The sequence below is a fragment of the Durio zibethinus genome, chromosome 21, assembly GCF_047325235.1.
Source record: "Durio zibethinus cultivar Kanyao isolate XHJ-2024 chromosome 21, ASM4732523v1, whole genome shotgun sequence".
Lineage (NCBI taxonomy): Eukaryota > Viridiplantae > Streptophyta > Magnoliopsida > Malvales > Malvaceae > Durio > Durio zibethinus.
This window is the reverse complement of record NC_143182.1, coordinates 7,419,359-7,434,006: the sequence shown is the minus strand read 5'-3', so window position 1 is coordinate 7,434,006 and position 14,648 is coordinate 7,419,359. Positions and strand designations below refer to the sequence as shown.

The following is a 14,648-nucleotide window of genomic DNA, read 5'->3' as shown; positions in this document are numbered from 1 at the left end:
GGGGCAGTAAACCACGAGAAGTAGCCTAAAAAGAACAATCCCTCCTGTTACAAATGCAGGAGTACGAATTTGGAGTTCTTTAACCTGAAAAGGTTGGCAGAAACAATAATTTTCAATAGAGATGAGTAGATAACCACACAGGTATTGATTCACTTGCCATTGTACTTAAAATCAGAAGAAAGCTCCCAAAGCTGCCTTCTGATATTGTTTTCAGAATTATTCATTTGCCAACCCATTCCCATTAATGGCGTGCTTCCCAGTTTGACACAGACTCAGGAGAGAGAGAGGGAGAGAATCAATTACTTCAACCCCCCGGCAGATGCTTTGAGCCACAAGATGGTTAAGTAGCATATCTACCAGTCGGTTGATCATTCTTTTCCAGTTGACAGTATTGCTGAGTACCAGGTAGAAGTAAGAAGCATTTTCGTCAAACAAGTGTAAAAGCACATATAAACAAAAATTATTTGGGATTTAAGAGCAACTAACCTTAATAAAACTTTGAAATCTAGTGCCTGTAAAGGTACAAGATAAAAAACAAAAGCACAGAAAAGGGAACATTTGCCACTAAATAGCAAATATATCTTTCAACAAGATCCCATAACAGATTACAAGAGTCTATAGCATATGTACAACATATCTACAAAACTAGGGAACAAATCTGTTACTACATAAACTAAAACTAAATGAAAACCTACACTCGGTACTATGGCAAGCCAAGTTCTAAGGAAAATTACGCAGTAACTTATAAATAACCCATCACCTCCAGGGAACGCTTGCCCTATTTCCCCACCCCCTAACCGCCTTTAAAAAGGGGTTAAAAACAAACAAAGAATATAGTTCACAATGCTAATGCATATAGCTGGAGAGCTTAAGAATGTTTGAAAAGAGAGCTCTGAAAGGACCAATTGAGGAAGAACAACTTACATGGAGTAGGATATCAAAAACTATATATATATATATATATATATATATATATATAACAAAATTTGTCAGTTTTCATGTCTTGACCTTCCCCGTGGCACCTTCTCTCTGATTCCGGAAGTGACTGAGAAGCTGTTGTGCCTGCAACAGTAAATAAATAATATATCATGCATTTTCTCTTGTGCATTCAGACAATTTTCTTTAGATTAAACAGTAATCAAACATGTAATTAATAAGCAATCACCAAATTTAAGGTTTAATGAGCTTTACAAGAAAACCTTGTGCCTTTCTGATGTCCCTACTTTTCACAACAGGTTTTGGAAACATGACACATTTTCCAAACATTCTAATTAGTTACAATAAGAATCACAGATGCTAGGTTCAATTTCTGATAAATAATTGGACAAGTGGTAGAACCCCTCAATAGAGTTCATCACATAAAATATAAGCAATATAATCACAATTCAACTTTACTGGTGAAATGAAACCAAAAGTAAGGAATATAATCACAATATTGCTTATTACATTAAGATCCCAAAAAAAGGAGCACAGAATGCAAGAATTGCAGCACCATAACAGAAGAAGAGGAAAAAGCTAAGCTGCATACCTTTTCTTTTGCTCTTGGTGTGCCAGACTGAGACAATCCGACAAGGGGTGGCACAGCCCCTTCTTGCAAAACCAGGGTACAGAACTTGGGATTATTAAGGCATAGTTGCAGCAATACAGAGGCAGCATTTTCCCTACCCCTCTGTGATCCTGATTCAACAACTTCAACTAGTAATGGGATACCACCTTCTCGTACAATTGCCACACGCCCTTCCCCGATTGTTGAAAGGTTTGAGAGAAGAGCAACTGCCTTGTCAACCATCCCACTATCAGGATCCATTAACTCAACAAGGTATTTTACCGCACCTGCTTGAACTATACGAGCCTTATTTTCATGAAAGATTGATAAGTTAAACAAAGCAGTAGCAGCATCTTTTTTTCCTCTCAATGTTCCTGAGCACAGAAGATTCACCAAGGCTTTGACAGCACCAGAGCGTCCAATCCTAGCCTTGTACTCTTCCAGTACAGAAAGACTGAATAAAGCTGCCGCAGAATTTTCTTTGGCTCCATCATTTCCAGACTTTAAAACATGAATTAGTGGCTCGATTGCTCCCGATTCTGCAATAATAGCCTTATTATCTTCATTAATTGAGAGATTTAAAAGAGCTGTAACGGCATGCTCTTGGGTTAGCTTTACTTCTGAGTATAACAGAGAAAGTAATGGTGCAATAGCACCACATCGACCTATAATCATACGATTGTCCATGTTGTGCTTTGCAAGAAGGCGCAATTCTGCCGCAGCTGTAGTTTGGACTTCATTTGATAGGCTTTTAAGGTTGTCTACTAATTTCTTCACATGGGAACTTGTGGTCAAATCATCACCTCCTGACCCAGAAAATGTAATGGAGTTTGCTCTATTATAATTATGGTTTCCATTGACAGCCTCTTCTACTTTTGTACCAGAGACCTGCAACTGCTTTCCAGTTTTCCAGGAAGAAAATCCAGATTCTTTTGTTGAAGGAGAAGTGCCAAGGCATTCAGATGAAATTTCATCTAACTCACTCATTTCACATTTCTTCAACCTCCTTGACAAGTCATTCGAAGCAGGAGGCACATAATCAATACTGGAAATTTCACTTAAGGCTGATTCAGTCCTGCTGTGAATATATGATTGCTCAGGGGATTGGTGGTCACACTTGTCAATCTCCCTGCTTTGGCATCTATTGCATTCTCCACTAAATCTTGATGAGATGTCAATCTTCTGCTTCTCTAAACCATTTCCAACTTCAAGAGATGATCTTGATGTGGAACTACTACTGTTTGCAAAGCAATGGAAACTATCAGTACGTGTTAAATCTTGAGGAGATATATGATTTGAAGGAGAAGAGATTGAGACAAGTTTTGCATGCCCAGTTTTATTGGAAAGTTGTAAGTTGTTTTCCTCACACCAACTTGCTACCATAGCTTTGACCATGTAATTTGGAATGAGATTTGTATGCGTGAGTGATTGACGGGTCTTTGGGCAAATGGTCAGTCCACTATCAAGCCACTTTTGGATGGAGGCCCTGTCATAAGTTTGCCCAGAAGCCACAATAACAGGATCCATCATAAGTTCCAATGACAGGGGGCAAAGGAAGTGTGGAGGAATCAAAATGCCACTTGTGGGTTCAAAGTGCTCAATTTTAAGCATATAATCACGTATATGGGAGATAAGATCCACAATCTGATTGATTTGATCCAATTTCCCTTTTTCATTGTTGACTTGCGCATTCATTCTCTCTTTTTCCACAGCCACAGTCTCTTTTAACATTTCCTGGTTTGATACCAGGTTCAGTGACTTGATAACTTTTACCAGATTATCAGTGCAAGGAATAGCATCATCTTTTAGACTTCTCAACGCCTCCCCTATATTTTCTGATAGTCTCTCCTGCTTCAGACATTTAATTCCCCGCATACAGTGCTGAAACAGTTGAACATCAATTAGTCTCACTACTCAAAGTGAGCTCAGCACTGAGAAATTGATGGCAGTTTCCATTCAGCTGCTTTAACAATTTCTAAAAGGACAATAAAATTTGCAGAAAGAAAATGAATAGCATTTTTATCATCCAAACATAGTATGACGCAACAAATTTGATTTTTGCATACCTGAACACTGGTTATACTTGAAGTGGATGGCGATGACTGCAACAATCTATATAATATGTGACATATGTGAAGTGAAGAGCTTTGCATTTTTATCAGAAAAGGCACACTCTGGAGAACCTGTACATGTTTTTAAAACATAAATAAATAATTGGAATATAATAGTAGTAGAAGCCTGAAAATCCTATTTCTTTTACTCAAGAAGGGAAGGTATGCGTAAAACATCTCAACATCCAATATTCAAGCTTATTTTCTTTTGGGCGACTGTGCCAGATAATAGGGGGAAGTCCTCCCTTTCCCTTCCTCCCACCCCCCAACCCCTCCCCCCTCCCAATAATGAAGGCATCATTTGATCTCAGATCCTTGATATACCATCAAAGAACTTTACGAATTAGGATAACAAGCACCTTCCTTGTTCGTTTTACTAAATGCTATATTTGATTGCAGGAAAAACATGAGGACATAAATGCACTTTATCGCAAACTATAATAAACTGGATTAGCTTTGCCATTTTATGACTCAAGTGTTCTTCTACAAAGTATTACATTGTAATACCTATTTGGCACCATCATTAATACCTTTAAATTTGACTGTGTTACATTTGCGAGAAAAGATTTTCTCGTAGTCTATAACAAACCAGGTTACATTTGGAGTCATTCAAGGTTTCTTCTATAAACTATAATATCCTACAAATTAACTGAAACTTCACAGAATTTCAAAGAAGGCAAATTTTATATGCTTATACTCATTATGCCTAGTATTAAAGCGGCTGGGCATCCATCTTATCAATGGTTTAGTAAGTATCTCAAATTGATGGTGGGTACTATTTGGCTCCTCTGTCCTGTCTGAACAGCACCTAAATTGGACTGAATTGATGGCAACTGTTTTTTTGAACATTAATTAAAAAAAAATCATGAGTAGAAAATAGAATATGCTCATAGAAAACTGATGTTACAACAGAGTTTTGACACAATGCCACTAAATTAAGAACCAAAAAACATAGACAAATCAACTGGAAACGGAATCCTTGTTTCCAGCAGCATTTTTTTTTTCTTTTAGGTGTCATTCTACCGAGGGAAAATATATTCAGTAAAGATTAAAATTAAACTCACCCTGTGGATTTTGCTCATCTTAGGACACCAGTTCTCCATCAATTCTCGAGCCTCGTTAACAAGAATGTCTAGCTCTTCACACTCTTTATATAGAATTTCATCTGAAGGTATCTCGCAATCAACAACATCATCAAGCAGTGGTTTTAAAAGTTTTAACACTACAACCATATTGCTGTAATCCTCTTCAATGGGAACAACTTTTATTGTATGGCATGATACGAGATGAATGAATCGAGAGATACTGTTGATAAGACATCTCACGGAGGTTGTGTCCATCTGACCTGTATTTAATGGAGCATATGAAAATTTAAAAAAAGAAAATACTTATAATTGGAAGCAATATAAAAACTGCTCAGGCATGATCTGTTCATAGGTACAAGAGTGCCCTTGAAAAAACTTAAGTTTGCATCTTTGTCTGTATTGACTTTTTCCCATAATCTAAGGAAGCCCACTCATCTAGATGTCGAACAAAAATATAAAAGATCAATTTTTATAATTTTTTTATAACAAGAGAAAGAGTTGTGATTGATGTCTATGTGAGGAACACAAACAAACACATACACTGCTCCTGAATTATTTATTCACCGTTGCCATGGAAATTGATCTTTTATCCACAATCTAAGGAAATCCACTTGACTAAATTTCCAATTTAATAAAAAAATAAAATATCAGATTTTATAAGATTCAGTATGAAGAAAAGGCTTTTGACTAGCCAACATTTGTGTGATATGTTTGTAGAATATTGGACTTTTAACTTCAATAGGCAAGGTTCAATCCCTATAACCTCAGGTCGTCAAGTCAAAAAAAAGGCTTTTGATTAATGCCTGTGGGAAGAACACACATCCATTGTGACAGGAAAAACATATTACTTACACATTCAAGGCATTTTCCATGTTGACTTTCCCTTTATAGTCTAAGGAAACATTAGACTAGCTTTCCAACAAAAAATAATACTATGAAATAAAATAAAAGATAAGATCTCCACAAATTAATAGTAGCTTGGTAAGTGAAAGAGGCTTTTGACTAATAGCCTTTATGAGAAAAAAAAACACAAATAACCATTGGGATCTCGGAAGGCAACAAAGAAGAAAAAAAAGCTACTAAAGTTTTATATGAAAATGTTTTCATAGTTTATTTGGTGGTGAAGATGCTTGATAAAAGTGTAAATTCTAAATGTCTAATACTCACATCTCCATTGTTTCTTGAGAGAGTGAAAGAGACAGGGATAGAGATTTCTTAAACTTCAATGATGAAAATCTTTTCACCCTTCAGTTAGTAGCTGAAGAAAGCTTGATAAGAGTTTGAAGTCCAACAACATCAAAAGCTAAGTTTAATAGAGCTACCGTAAGATCCAAAGTTCCATTTTCTTCCTCTTAGTTATCAGCAACCAAAAAAAAAAGGTACTATGTAAATTCACTGAACCAAAAAAAAGAAAAGGTTTTTTTTTTCTTCTCTTCGATTAGAAACATAATTGAAATACTACCCCACAGTTCACAACTAAGAAAACCCAAAAGGAAAATTCACATAAAATCCGATTCAAAACAACAACACCACTTTATATAATCAAAACCCACCAAAATATTGCAGAAAAAAATTTTAAAAAATTTACAAATCAATATTTAAAGGAAGCACGTTTCTAGCATACCTCTTTCTTGAAGTGGGTTTAAGCTGGTGAAACAAAGAAAGCACAGATCTTGATGGACATTTAAGCAATGAAAAACACTTCAATGGAAATAACCAAATATTAAACCTTTAAGCATCAAACATAATAATTTCAAGCTCAGCTTTTTTTCATCAGCAAAGCTGCAAGAGAGAAAGAGAGATGCAAGAAACTAAAGAAAGAAAAGTGGAAAAACGAAGGGAAAATACCGGAAAAGGAAGCAAAAGGGTAGACTGGGTGGGGCCCTATTTAGTTGAAGATTTGTTGGGTTATGAGAAAAAAATTAATTAACAGTGGGGAAGACTTGGAATTAATTAAGGTTAATTAATTTTTAATCATGCTTAGTTGAAACAGAGAAAAAGAATTGAAGGGCTTAGGTTTTTTTTTAATTAGGATTTTATTAACTAGTTAAAATTTTTTTAATAATATTTTATATTAAATATAATAATTAATTTCATAAATTTTAATGTATTAAAAATAATAATAATAAATTTCATAAATTTTAATGTATTAAAAATAATAATTTAAAATTTAAGATTAATTTTAAAAAACAAAATTTTTAAACACTCGTTAACAAAACTTTTTTTATTATTAGTCAATTTTAATACAATAGAATGAAATCATACAAGATTACAAGGAAAATGTACAGTGTACTAGGAGTCTAGGATTGGTCTTACGTGTAATAACTCATCAAATGACTCATTTACCCTTGTCGTTTCCCACCTTTCGCAATTGCATGTGTCGGCTTTTTTTGCCCTTTTTCTTTTTTAAGCCCTTTTTTATTGGATTGCAATGTTTACCATCAGTTGATCACTTATTTCATAGGCTAGCTGACTAAAAATTAATTAAAAAATAAGGAATTAAAATTCCAACTTCGGGTGATGATAGCAATTCTTGTTGATTTCCTCAAATAATTATAATATTTAATAAAATGATTGCAAAAAATTTATGAAATTATTTATACGAAGTAAAAAAAAATAATTCATCAGATGATTATATGAAAGGATAAAATTTGGAGGATCTGGAATCTGTATTTGCATGACCATTGTATGGACACTGATTTCATTTCTGAAGAAGAATATCTCATAAATTGTTAACATTATAGTGCTAAAAAAATTTGGCATCTTATGGTAGATACATGATAGCTGATGAGACTCTACTTTCACGTTTCCATCCAATGGAAGAAATATCCATCTTCTGTCTTGTTCAACTCTGATTTTTCGTTGTGAATAGCAGATACAGGTATAGTTGCAAGTCACATGAAAAAAAAGAAAAAAGAACTCTGGTAAAAAAACTCTTGTCAGCTATTGGGCTTTTTTTTTAAAAAAAAAAACTTTGTTATGTGAATGAAAAAATTAAAAGGGGTCAACTACATGATTCTTTCTTTTTTTAATCCCAAAAGAAAAAGATATCAAGAAAGATGAAACAATACTAGTTTTACAGGAAAAGAAAATTTCAAAAAAATTTGAGGAGAAATTTCTTCTTGTTGATAAAAGGAGGATAAAGAAGAAGAGAGTGCAGTGCAGCCAATTGAATTGGCAAAAGCATAAGCCTCATTGTTTCCATTCATTACACATTGATATTGTACAAAGACTACTTTTCTTGTCCTTAGCTGCCTTAATTATAACAGCCTGCCCCATTTTTCTCCTGTTGCCAGCTATGAGCATATTTCCTGAACATGAACAAAGACTCCAATCCCATCCTTCAGTGGCATAAGTTGAATCATGTCTCTCCCCAATTTCAACTATCAAAGCTAAAGGAGATAATACAACAAAAAACCATGCATTGCATCATTAACTGCCCTTTTTTTTTTTTTTTTTTATTTGCAGAAATTAGCTTACAAACCTCCAAAAGTAGGTAGGGCACCAAGTGAAACAACCTGCCCTACCAGTCATCTACTAAACGAAGTTTCAATGGAGATCTGTGATTTTAGCTTCAAAGAAATTAAAATGTTTGGTAAGCAGTGTTGAAAACATGGCTGAAAAAGGCAATGACCCTAGGCTACTGCTTTGGTTTAAGAGGGTTTTGTCTAATGAACCAAATACTGAAATACTGACTCTTTTCGCTGGTTTGACTTCTACTTCATTTTTCAAAAACACATTCTTGCAAATCCCAACTTTTTTTAACAGGTTTTACTCTACTTTTATCTCTTACATATATATGGCCGAAGTCAAATAACATCATATCAGATTACATTACTTTCTTCCTTGATCATACAATTTAAATAAAAAAAAATTGCAACCATATTTGCCGTACACGCCATGTTGCCAGTTTTCAGAGGACAGAGTTTTCAGCAATTGATTCCCCATATGGGGATGGAGAAAAAGTTGAGACTTTGAAGAACTCTAGTCTAATCAGATGCCCCATACCAACACCCTTCACGATTTCAAGGCTTTCATTTAATAAGACATTTCTCTATTGAAACAAACAATGATAGCTTTACTTTCAAAACTCACTTATCCTAATCCTAGTCTTCCAATATCTTCAAGTGTCGGTCACACAGTCGATCCAGTAGTAAACAACTAGAAATTCATAAGTTTATAGGAGACTGAGAATTTAATTACCTTATATTTTATCAAAAAAAATGATAAGTTTTCCATTGATAGTGAAAACTAAACGATTTAAAATAATGTGATGTTTCTATCAATCCAGCAGAGTGAAACTCCAATAAAGTTATACCGTAGCAAGGACCAGGAGCAGTGGGCAAGCCATGTGCAGGTTATACCATCAGGTTCAGAAAAAAAAAATGATGTAAAGGGTATTGATGTTGGATGGTAGGGGCCCCCTTAGTGCTTCATCTTTAAGACTCAGATGAAAACTTTACCGGCCAGGACATCATTAAAAGCTTCGAGTACATTCTGGCTAGCTTCTTCTGGAGCTAGAGAGCCCAACCAGGCAACAAGTATCCTACTCGTATCTCTTGATTTGTCAATTTTCCAGAACATACATTTATCAGCTGGAACATCCATTCAGAACAAATCTAAGCATAAAACATTCTAGCTTTAAATTAACGTATATATGGCCTCTGGTCATTCTATTTGTGCAAGAAATGATCATTAATCAAATGTTCTTTTTATTTCTCTGTTCTTGGAAGGGTGCAATTCTAATAAAGGGAAACATACGTACAAAGAGGAACCTGTCAGGGAATTGCAGGTCGCTTGCTTCGGCTTCAAGCTAGATCACTCAAATCATATGAAGTTTCCCGGAAAGCCACGCATTGTATATTTTACTAAATAATGCTATTCTTAGTACTTGGGCAGAAACATTATATAGGCAGGTATATATGATCATTCCAGTTCTGTAAAATCAAAATGACAGTCTAATTTCATTTACAGTGAGCATGATAATGTAACACAAACTAAAAATTTCAAGAAGTTTAATCTGCCATGGATAAACCAATCCCAGATCCATTACGGGATTTCCACCAATCACACACTATAGAGCCTTATAACTTGATCTATTTTGCCTCGGCAAACAGGGCAAAAACCGTTTTTGGCCTTTATCTCATTTAAACAAGACATGCAACCAGCCATATGACCACAGGGGATGCATGCACCTTCAATTGGAGCTTCCCAACATATTATACATGAGGAAGAACCACCATCTTTAGCATCATTTGTTGGGAAGGCTCCATAACCTGTTGTCGTTGGATCTGGTATATCCACTGGATTCAGATCAATTGAAGGATAATGAATTGGCTCTTCACCTAAAACATCCTCGGGAATTGGTGGAGCAGATGGAGCTGAAGACATGGAAGCATTGAATCCACTTGTTTGGACAAGAGGGGGAGGATCCATGAGGTTTTCGACATGATGACTTTGTTTACCGGTTGGCCTAGAATCAGGCACAGCCCAGTCATTGTCTTTTTTTGTTGGAGCATCCATCCATCCACTGTGATCCCCAAGGGTTTGGACATGATGACTTTGGTTGCCAGTTGACCTAGAACCAGGGACACCCCATCCATTGTAGTCTTTTATTGTTGGTCCATCCATCCATCCAGTGTTACTTGACTCTGAATGTGCCTGTCCAGTAGCAGGACCCCATCCATTATAACTTTCAACATTAGCAGGATTCTCCCAACCATTTGCATCAACTGCCCCAGAGCTATGGTTATTATTAAGTTCTGCAGATTCAGCAGCAGTTGCTGCACTTGAAGTTTGGGTATCAAGAACCATTGGGGAAGGGATAACCTAGAACATCGAAGCTCATGTTAGTATGCAAGATGCTTACTGCATGTTATATAATGCGTGAAGAAAAATAATACTGTTTGTGAAACATAAAGACCAACTTTCCAAAAGTAATCCAACATAACTAACAAGTTGTTATCCAAAATAATCAGTGTCCCTACTGACAAATCACAGAAAATTCAAGAAGACAGTGCACTTGTTTGACAAACTTGGTCAGTGAACAAATCAAGATGCTAAATCAGAAACCAGAACTTTAAAGCAATCCTCTTTAACAGAACCAAATGACAGGGCATGAACATGTCTTCTATTAATACTTCAATTATATGGCCTCCATAATTTGGAGGGCAGCATTCAAAACAATTTATACCAAAATGCTGCCCAGAAAAATAATGAACTCATGTTTCCCAGTTCATGGCTGTTCATATTTGAACACAAGCAGAAGTTTTTCCCACTCTAGTTTAGATAATCAGACAAATAAGAGCGCCATACAATTACAATGAGCAATGATTCTAGTTTCACAAGAATGTCTCATGATGAAATTTACCTGAAATCTTCAATACCTAGGATAGTTTTCAAATACACTTATTTGAAGTAACAGCAATATGCTCCCCATAAAAGATAAAGAATCTGATGTCTAATTGGAAAGGTGATATATACATTATACACCCATCTCCATTGCATCTGCTCAGATGAGATTTTTGCTTTTCATAACAAATTAAATCTCTGAAGGCAGCATCCATTATCACCTTTCTGAACTTTGATCATGCATGTATTTAGTTTCTCTTTTAGCTTTTGCACAAAAATTAAGACCTGTGAATTTCAGCAAGATGACATTTGGAATCAGCTAAACCTATAGGTCCCAGACCATGTACCTGAAGAATTCCTTTGCATGCACTATATAACCATTGAAGCTGCTGTTTGTCCCCCTCATTTCCAGATGCAAGCTTGTATTGAGTTTCTAATAGATAAAAATGAAATGATTACAAAGGTTCAAACAACCAGAGATTCTATATAAGAAAAGATTGTTGGTTAATATAGTGCGAAAATGACAAAGTCAATGTCTATTCCATTTCATGGTTAGATTTACCACTGCCTTCATAGCTAAACAATTTTTTATCATCTGCCATGCAAAGATTTGTTGATATCTAGCACAAAACAATGGCATGATAAAAGAAAACAAAAGCAAAAATCATAAATCTGAACTTAGACCTTTAATCATCTATTTCATTAATGATTTATATTGAAATCAACAAATTCCAAAGTTGATCAGAACACTAAAATAATGAGGCAAGCATGATGAAGGAACTTTACAGATGTATAAAGGTCACATGCAAAACCCAAAAGGAGTAACTCATTCAATTAATAAGAACCCCCCAATCCAGTGCCTAAGGGCAGTAAAGAACAAGAAGAACCATAACATGACTAAAAGTATTCTTAATCACAGTCAAATACTTATCTACAAAAATGGCAGTTACAAGTAAAAATAATAAATGGAAATAGGTTCAGCTATAGGAAGTTACTGGTTGACTGATCAAATATGGCAAGTGATGGATCTGATTTATGAAATTTGGGTTCTTCAATTTTGGCCTTCCAAAGAGCAATCACTGTCTGAGGCTGTGCATCCTGCTCATATCAAGAATCACTTTGAAAGACTAACAAAAAGATGTAGATATGAAAACAACTTAGGAAACACTGGCAAAGTTACAGAAAAAATTATACCTATGCACAAAAAAAAAACTTAAAAGGAAAACCAAAAGAGGTTTATCCGGTTAAATGGTTACGGTAACCTCTCACAAATTATTTATCGAATAATACTCAAGGCCAGACAATAATTTTCCCAGGGGTCTAGGGTGAAGGTCAATTGAGTACCTTACCTGCAAAGTGGAATATATGGCAAGCTCAAACCTGGAAGGCTTCATGGAATTACCAGAACCGCAGGGTACAATGACAGCCCAGCTGCAAGAATGCACACTGATCAGCTAAGAAGTAAATGCACTACAAGGATTAGAACAATTAATTAATTATATATATATATGTATATATATATTTGTAATATGCATCATTTAAGTTCTAGCCAATTGACAATTTGATTGTGTGGAAAATCTATCAAGAAAAAATGAGATATAAAGGCAGTAAATCCACATTGTACAGACATTTTTCTTGATAACAACTGAGGAGCAAATCCACCAAGAAAGCCTGGACCGCGAAACTCCCGCAACCAGCCAGAGAAATAGCAAATATGATTCTGGATGGAAGAACACATGCAAGAAGATTTGAAAGACAATCTACTATACCAAGGAAGTATTTTTAATAAATTACACTCTTATATCTCTCAAGCATACCTCAATTGTACGGACAACATTTGTAAACCCCTTAATTCTAGCAACCTCAAGTGGAGTATGACAATCATCATTCCTCAATAAAGCATTCGCTGAAAACATTAATGCCAAACAAGAGCTCATTATACATTTAGTAAATACCAAACCAGATCATAGTTCCCACCACCAACCACCACCCGCCACCCCATCCTCTCCCCTTTTCCCAGAGTAATGCAAATAGCACCTTATACAGAACCAAATAGGAAGACATACTGCCATGAGAAAGAAGCAGTTTAACAGTCTGCTCCAGGCCTCTCTTTGCAGCATGATGTAATGGAGTCCCTGCATTTCGTCCTACCAAAATTTGCAGGTTAATTAAGGAGGCGGAGTTAACACAAGACACTATTTATCGCACAGAAAAAAAATCAAAATTATTGCTGATTATGTACCCAGTTTAAATGTTTTAAGCCTGAAGTGAGACTACCTAAACCACGCAACAAAATATATAACTTGTTCAAAGATTTACAATTTATTATAAAAAAGAATCACTTGAGGCAAAATTCAAACTATACAGCCTACAAAAACCCACCGGGGCGGTAAGCATTGACATTGGCACCCAATTCAATTAGAGTTTTGGCCACATCGATTAATTCAGGATTCATGCATGTCACAACAAGGGGAGTTTTTCCATCTCTGTCAATCCACTGCGTCAGAAAAACAACTCAGATGACAACCTTCATTGTACAAAAGACGCATATAAGCAAGTATCAACCATAAATGATCAAATTCCTTCTTTCCCTTCTTTGTTGTTTTTCTGTAAACTACAAAAGACACCCAGACTCCAACATATCCAATTAACACGAGCTGAAGGCCAAAACCAACTTTCCCTAAAGGCCAGCTCTTTATTAACTTTCCTCAAATTTACCTTAGAAAGCTATATGAAACTACTATATGCAAAATAAGGGAAATCAATAGTTACGTTTATGCACCTCAAGGCCAGCACCTTCTCTGCAAAGAGCTTTAATGCCATCGACGTTTCCAGCATTTGCGGCCTGATAAAGCAACTCATCTTTCGATTGATGTTGGACCATCGTATCAAGTTTCTGACCCATCAACAAGCCTTTACCAAAATGAAGATAACCCAATTTTTTTTATCAATCAAAAAAGAGAATTACAGGAAGGCATGGAATTTTAGATCTATCATCTATGTTTAACTAATTAACTCCGTAGAGGAAAACAACGAGCTATCAATCTGATTTCCTTTTTATGTTGTTGTTGGATGAGAAGCTATCAAATCCACAGCTTTGGAGGAAACAAAAGTGGGTAGTGAACGATTTCTGAGAGGAAACTTCTAGTCTTCAAAAAATTTGCGTCTTTTAATTTGAGGACAATGAGAAAGGGTTGAGGGAAGATTTTTGTCAGATAAACGGGTGGTGATATGGTGAGAACGCCCACACCAAAAGAGCCACGTAAGTGAGGCTGTTTGTTTTCGAGTTTGGGATTTCAAACCCTTTCGCCTACACATTGGCAAACATTTCTTAATAAACACATGCAATTCCAAGGAACAAATGTAGTTGTTCTTGTGCTTTTGTTATGTCATGCGTGGAAGTGGCAGCCAACTACGGAATGTACTAATATCAATGTAAGTTTTACAATTACCAATAATCACCGGGCGCAGAACACATCAGTTAGCAAAGCGAATGAAGAAGACCCCGAGAGACAAGTAGAATTTAGAACTAAATTTAATCACAACTGACTGCTG

At 35.6% G+C, this 14,648-nt stretch overlaps 2 protein-coding genes across 9 annotated transcripts; both read right to left on the bottom strand.

The window, feature by feature from the left end:
* On the bottom strand, nucleotides 1-6,720 carry LOC111305298 (U-box domain-containing protein 3-like). 3 transcript variants are annotated; one of them, XR_002691978.2, is made up of 6 exons: nucleotides 6,367-6,577; nucleotides 4,722-5,002; nucleotides 3,613-3,729; nucleotides 1,529-3,427; nucleotides 925-1,062; nucleotides 1-394 (listed from the first exon to the last, which is right to left on the bottom strand). XR_002691978.2 is itself a non-coding variant. In XM_022902687.2 (5 exons), exons 2-5 carry the CDS (start codon nucleotides 4,995-4,997, stop codon nucleotides 997-999), a joined length of 2,358 nt encoding a protein of 785 aa, XP_022758422.1. In that variant the 5' UTR covers nucleotides 4,998-5,002; nucleotides 6,591-6,720; the 3' UTR covers nucleotides 553-996. The 3 variants fall into 3 exon arrangements, 2 of the variants coding, with proteins under 2 accessions (XP_022758422.1, XP_022758420.1); XM_022902687.2 differs by lacking the exons at nucleotides 1-394; nucleotides 6,367-6,577 and adding an exon at nucleotides 6,591-6,720 and having other exon boundaries at nucleotides 553-1,062; XM_022902685.2 differs by lacking the exon at nucleotides 1-394 and having other exon boundaries at nucleotides 553-1,062.
* A 2,913-nt stretch (nucleotides 6,721-9,633) lies between these two features.
* LOC111305301 (putative E3 ubiquitin-protein ligase XBAT35) lies at nucleotides 9,634-14,275 on the bottom strand. 6 transcript variants are annotated; one of them, XM_022902698.2, is made up of 9 exons: nucleotides 13,866-14,275; nucleotides 13,476-13,590; nucleotides 13,160-13,240; nucleotides 12,911-12,999; nucleotides 12,722-12,813; nucleotides 12,443-12,524; nucleotides 12,089-12,191; nucleotides 11,441-11,526; nucleotides 9,634-10,571 (listed from the first exon to the last, which is right to left on the bottom strand). In XM_022902698.2, exons 1-9 carry the CDS (start codon nucleotides 13,953-13,955, stop codon nucleotides 9,810-9,812), a joined length of 1,500 nt encoding a protein of 499 aa, XP_022758433.2. In that variant the 5' UTR covers nucleotides 13,956-14,275; the 3' UTR covers nucleotides 9,634-9,809. The 6 variants fall into 6 exon arrangements, with proteins under 6 accessions (XP_022758433.2, XP_089606933.1, XP_089606932.1 ...); XM_089750807.1 differs by having other exon boundaries at nucleotides 13,476-13,620; nucleotides 13,876-14,275; XM_089750806.1 differs by having other exon boundaries at nucleotides 13,876-14,275.
* Between the last annotated feature and the right edge of the window lie 373 nt (nucleotides 14,276-14,648).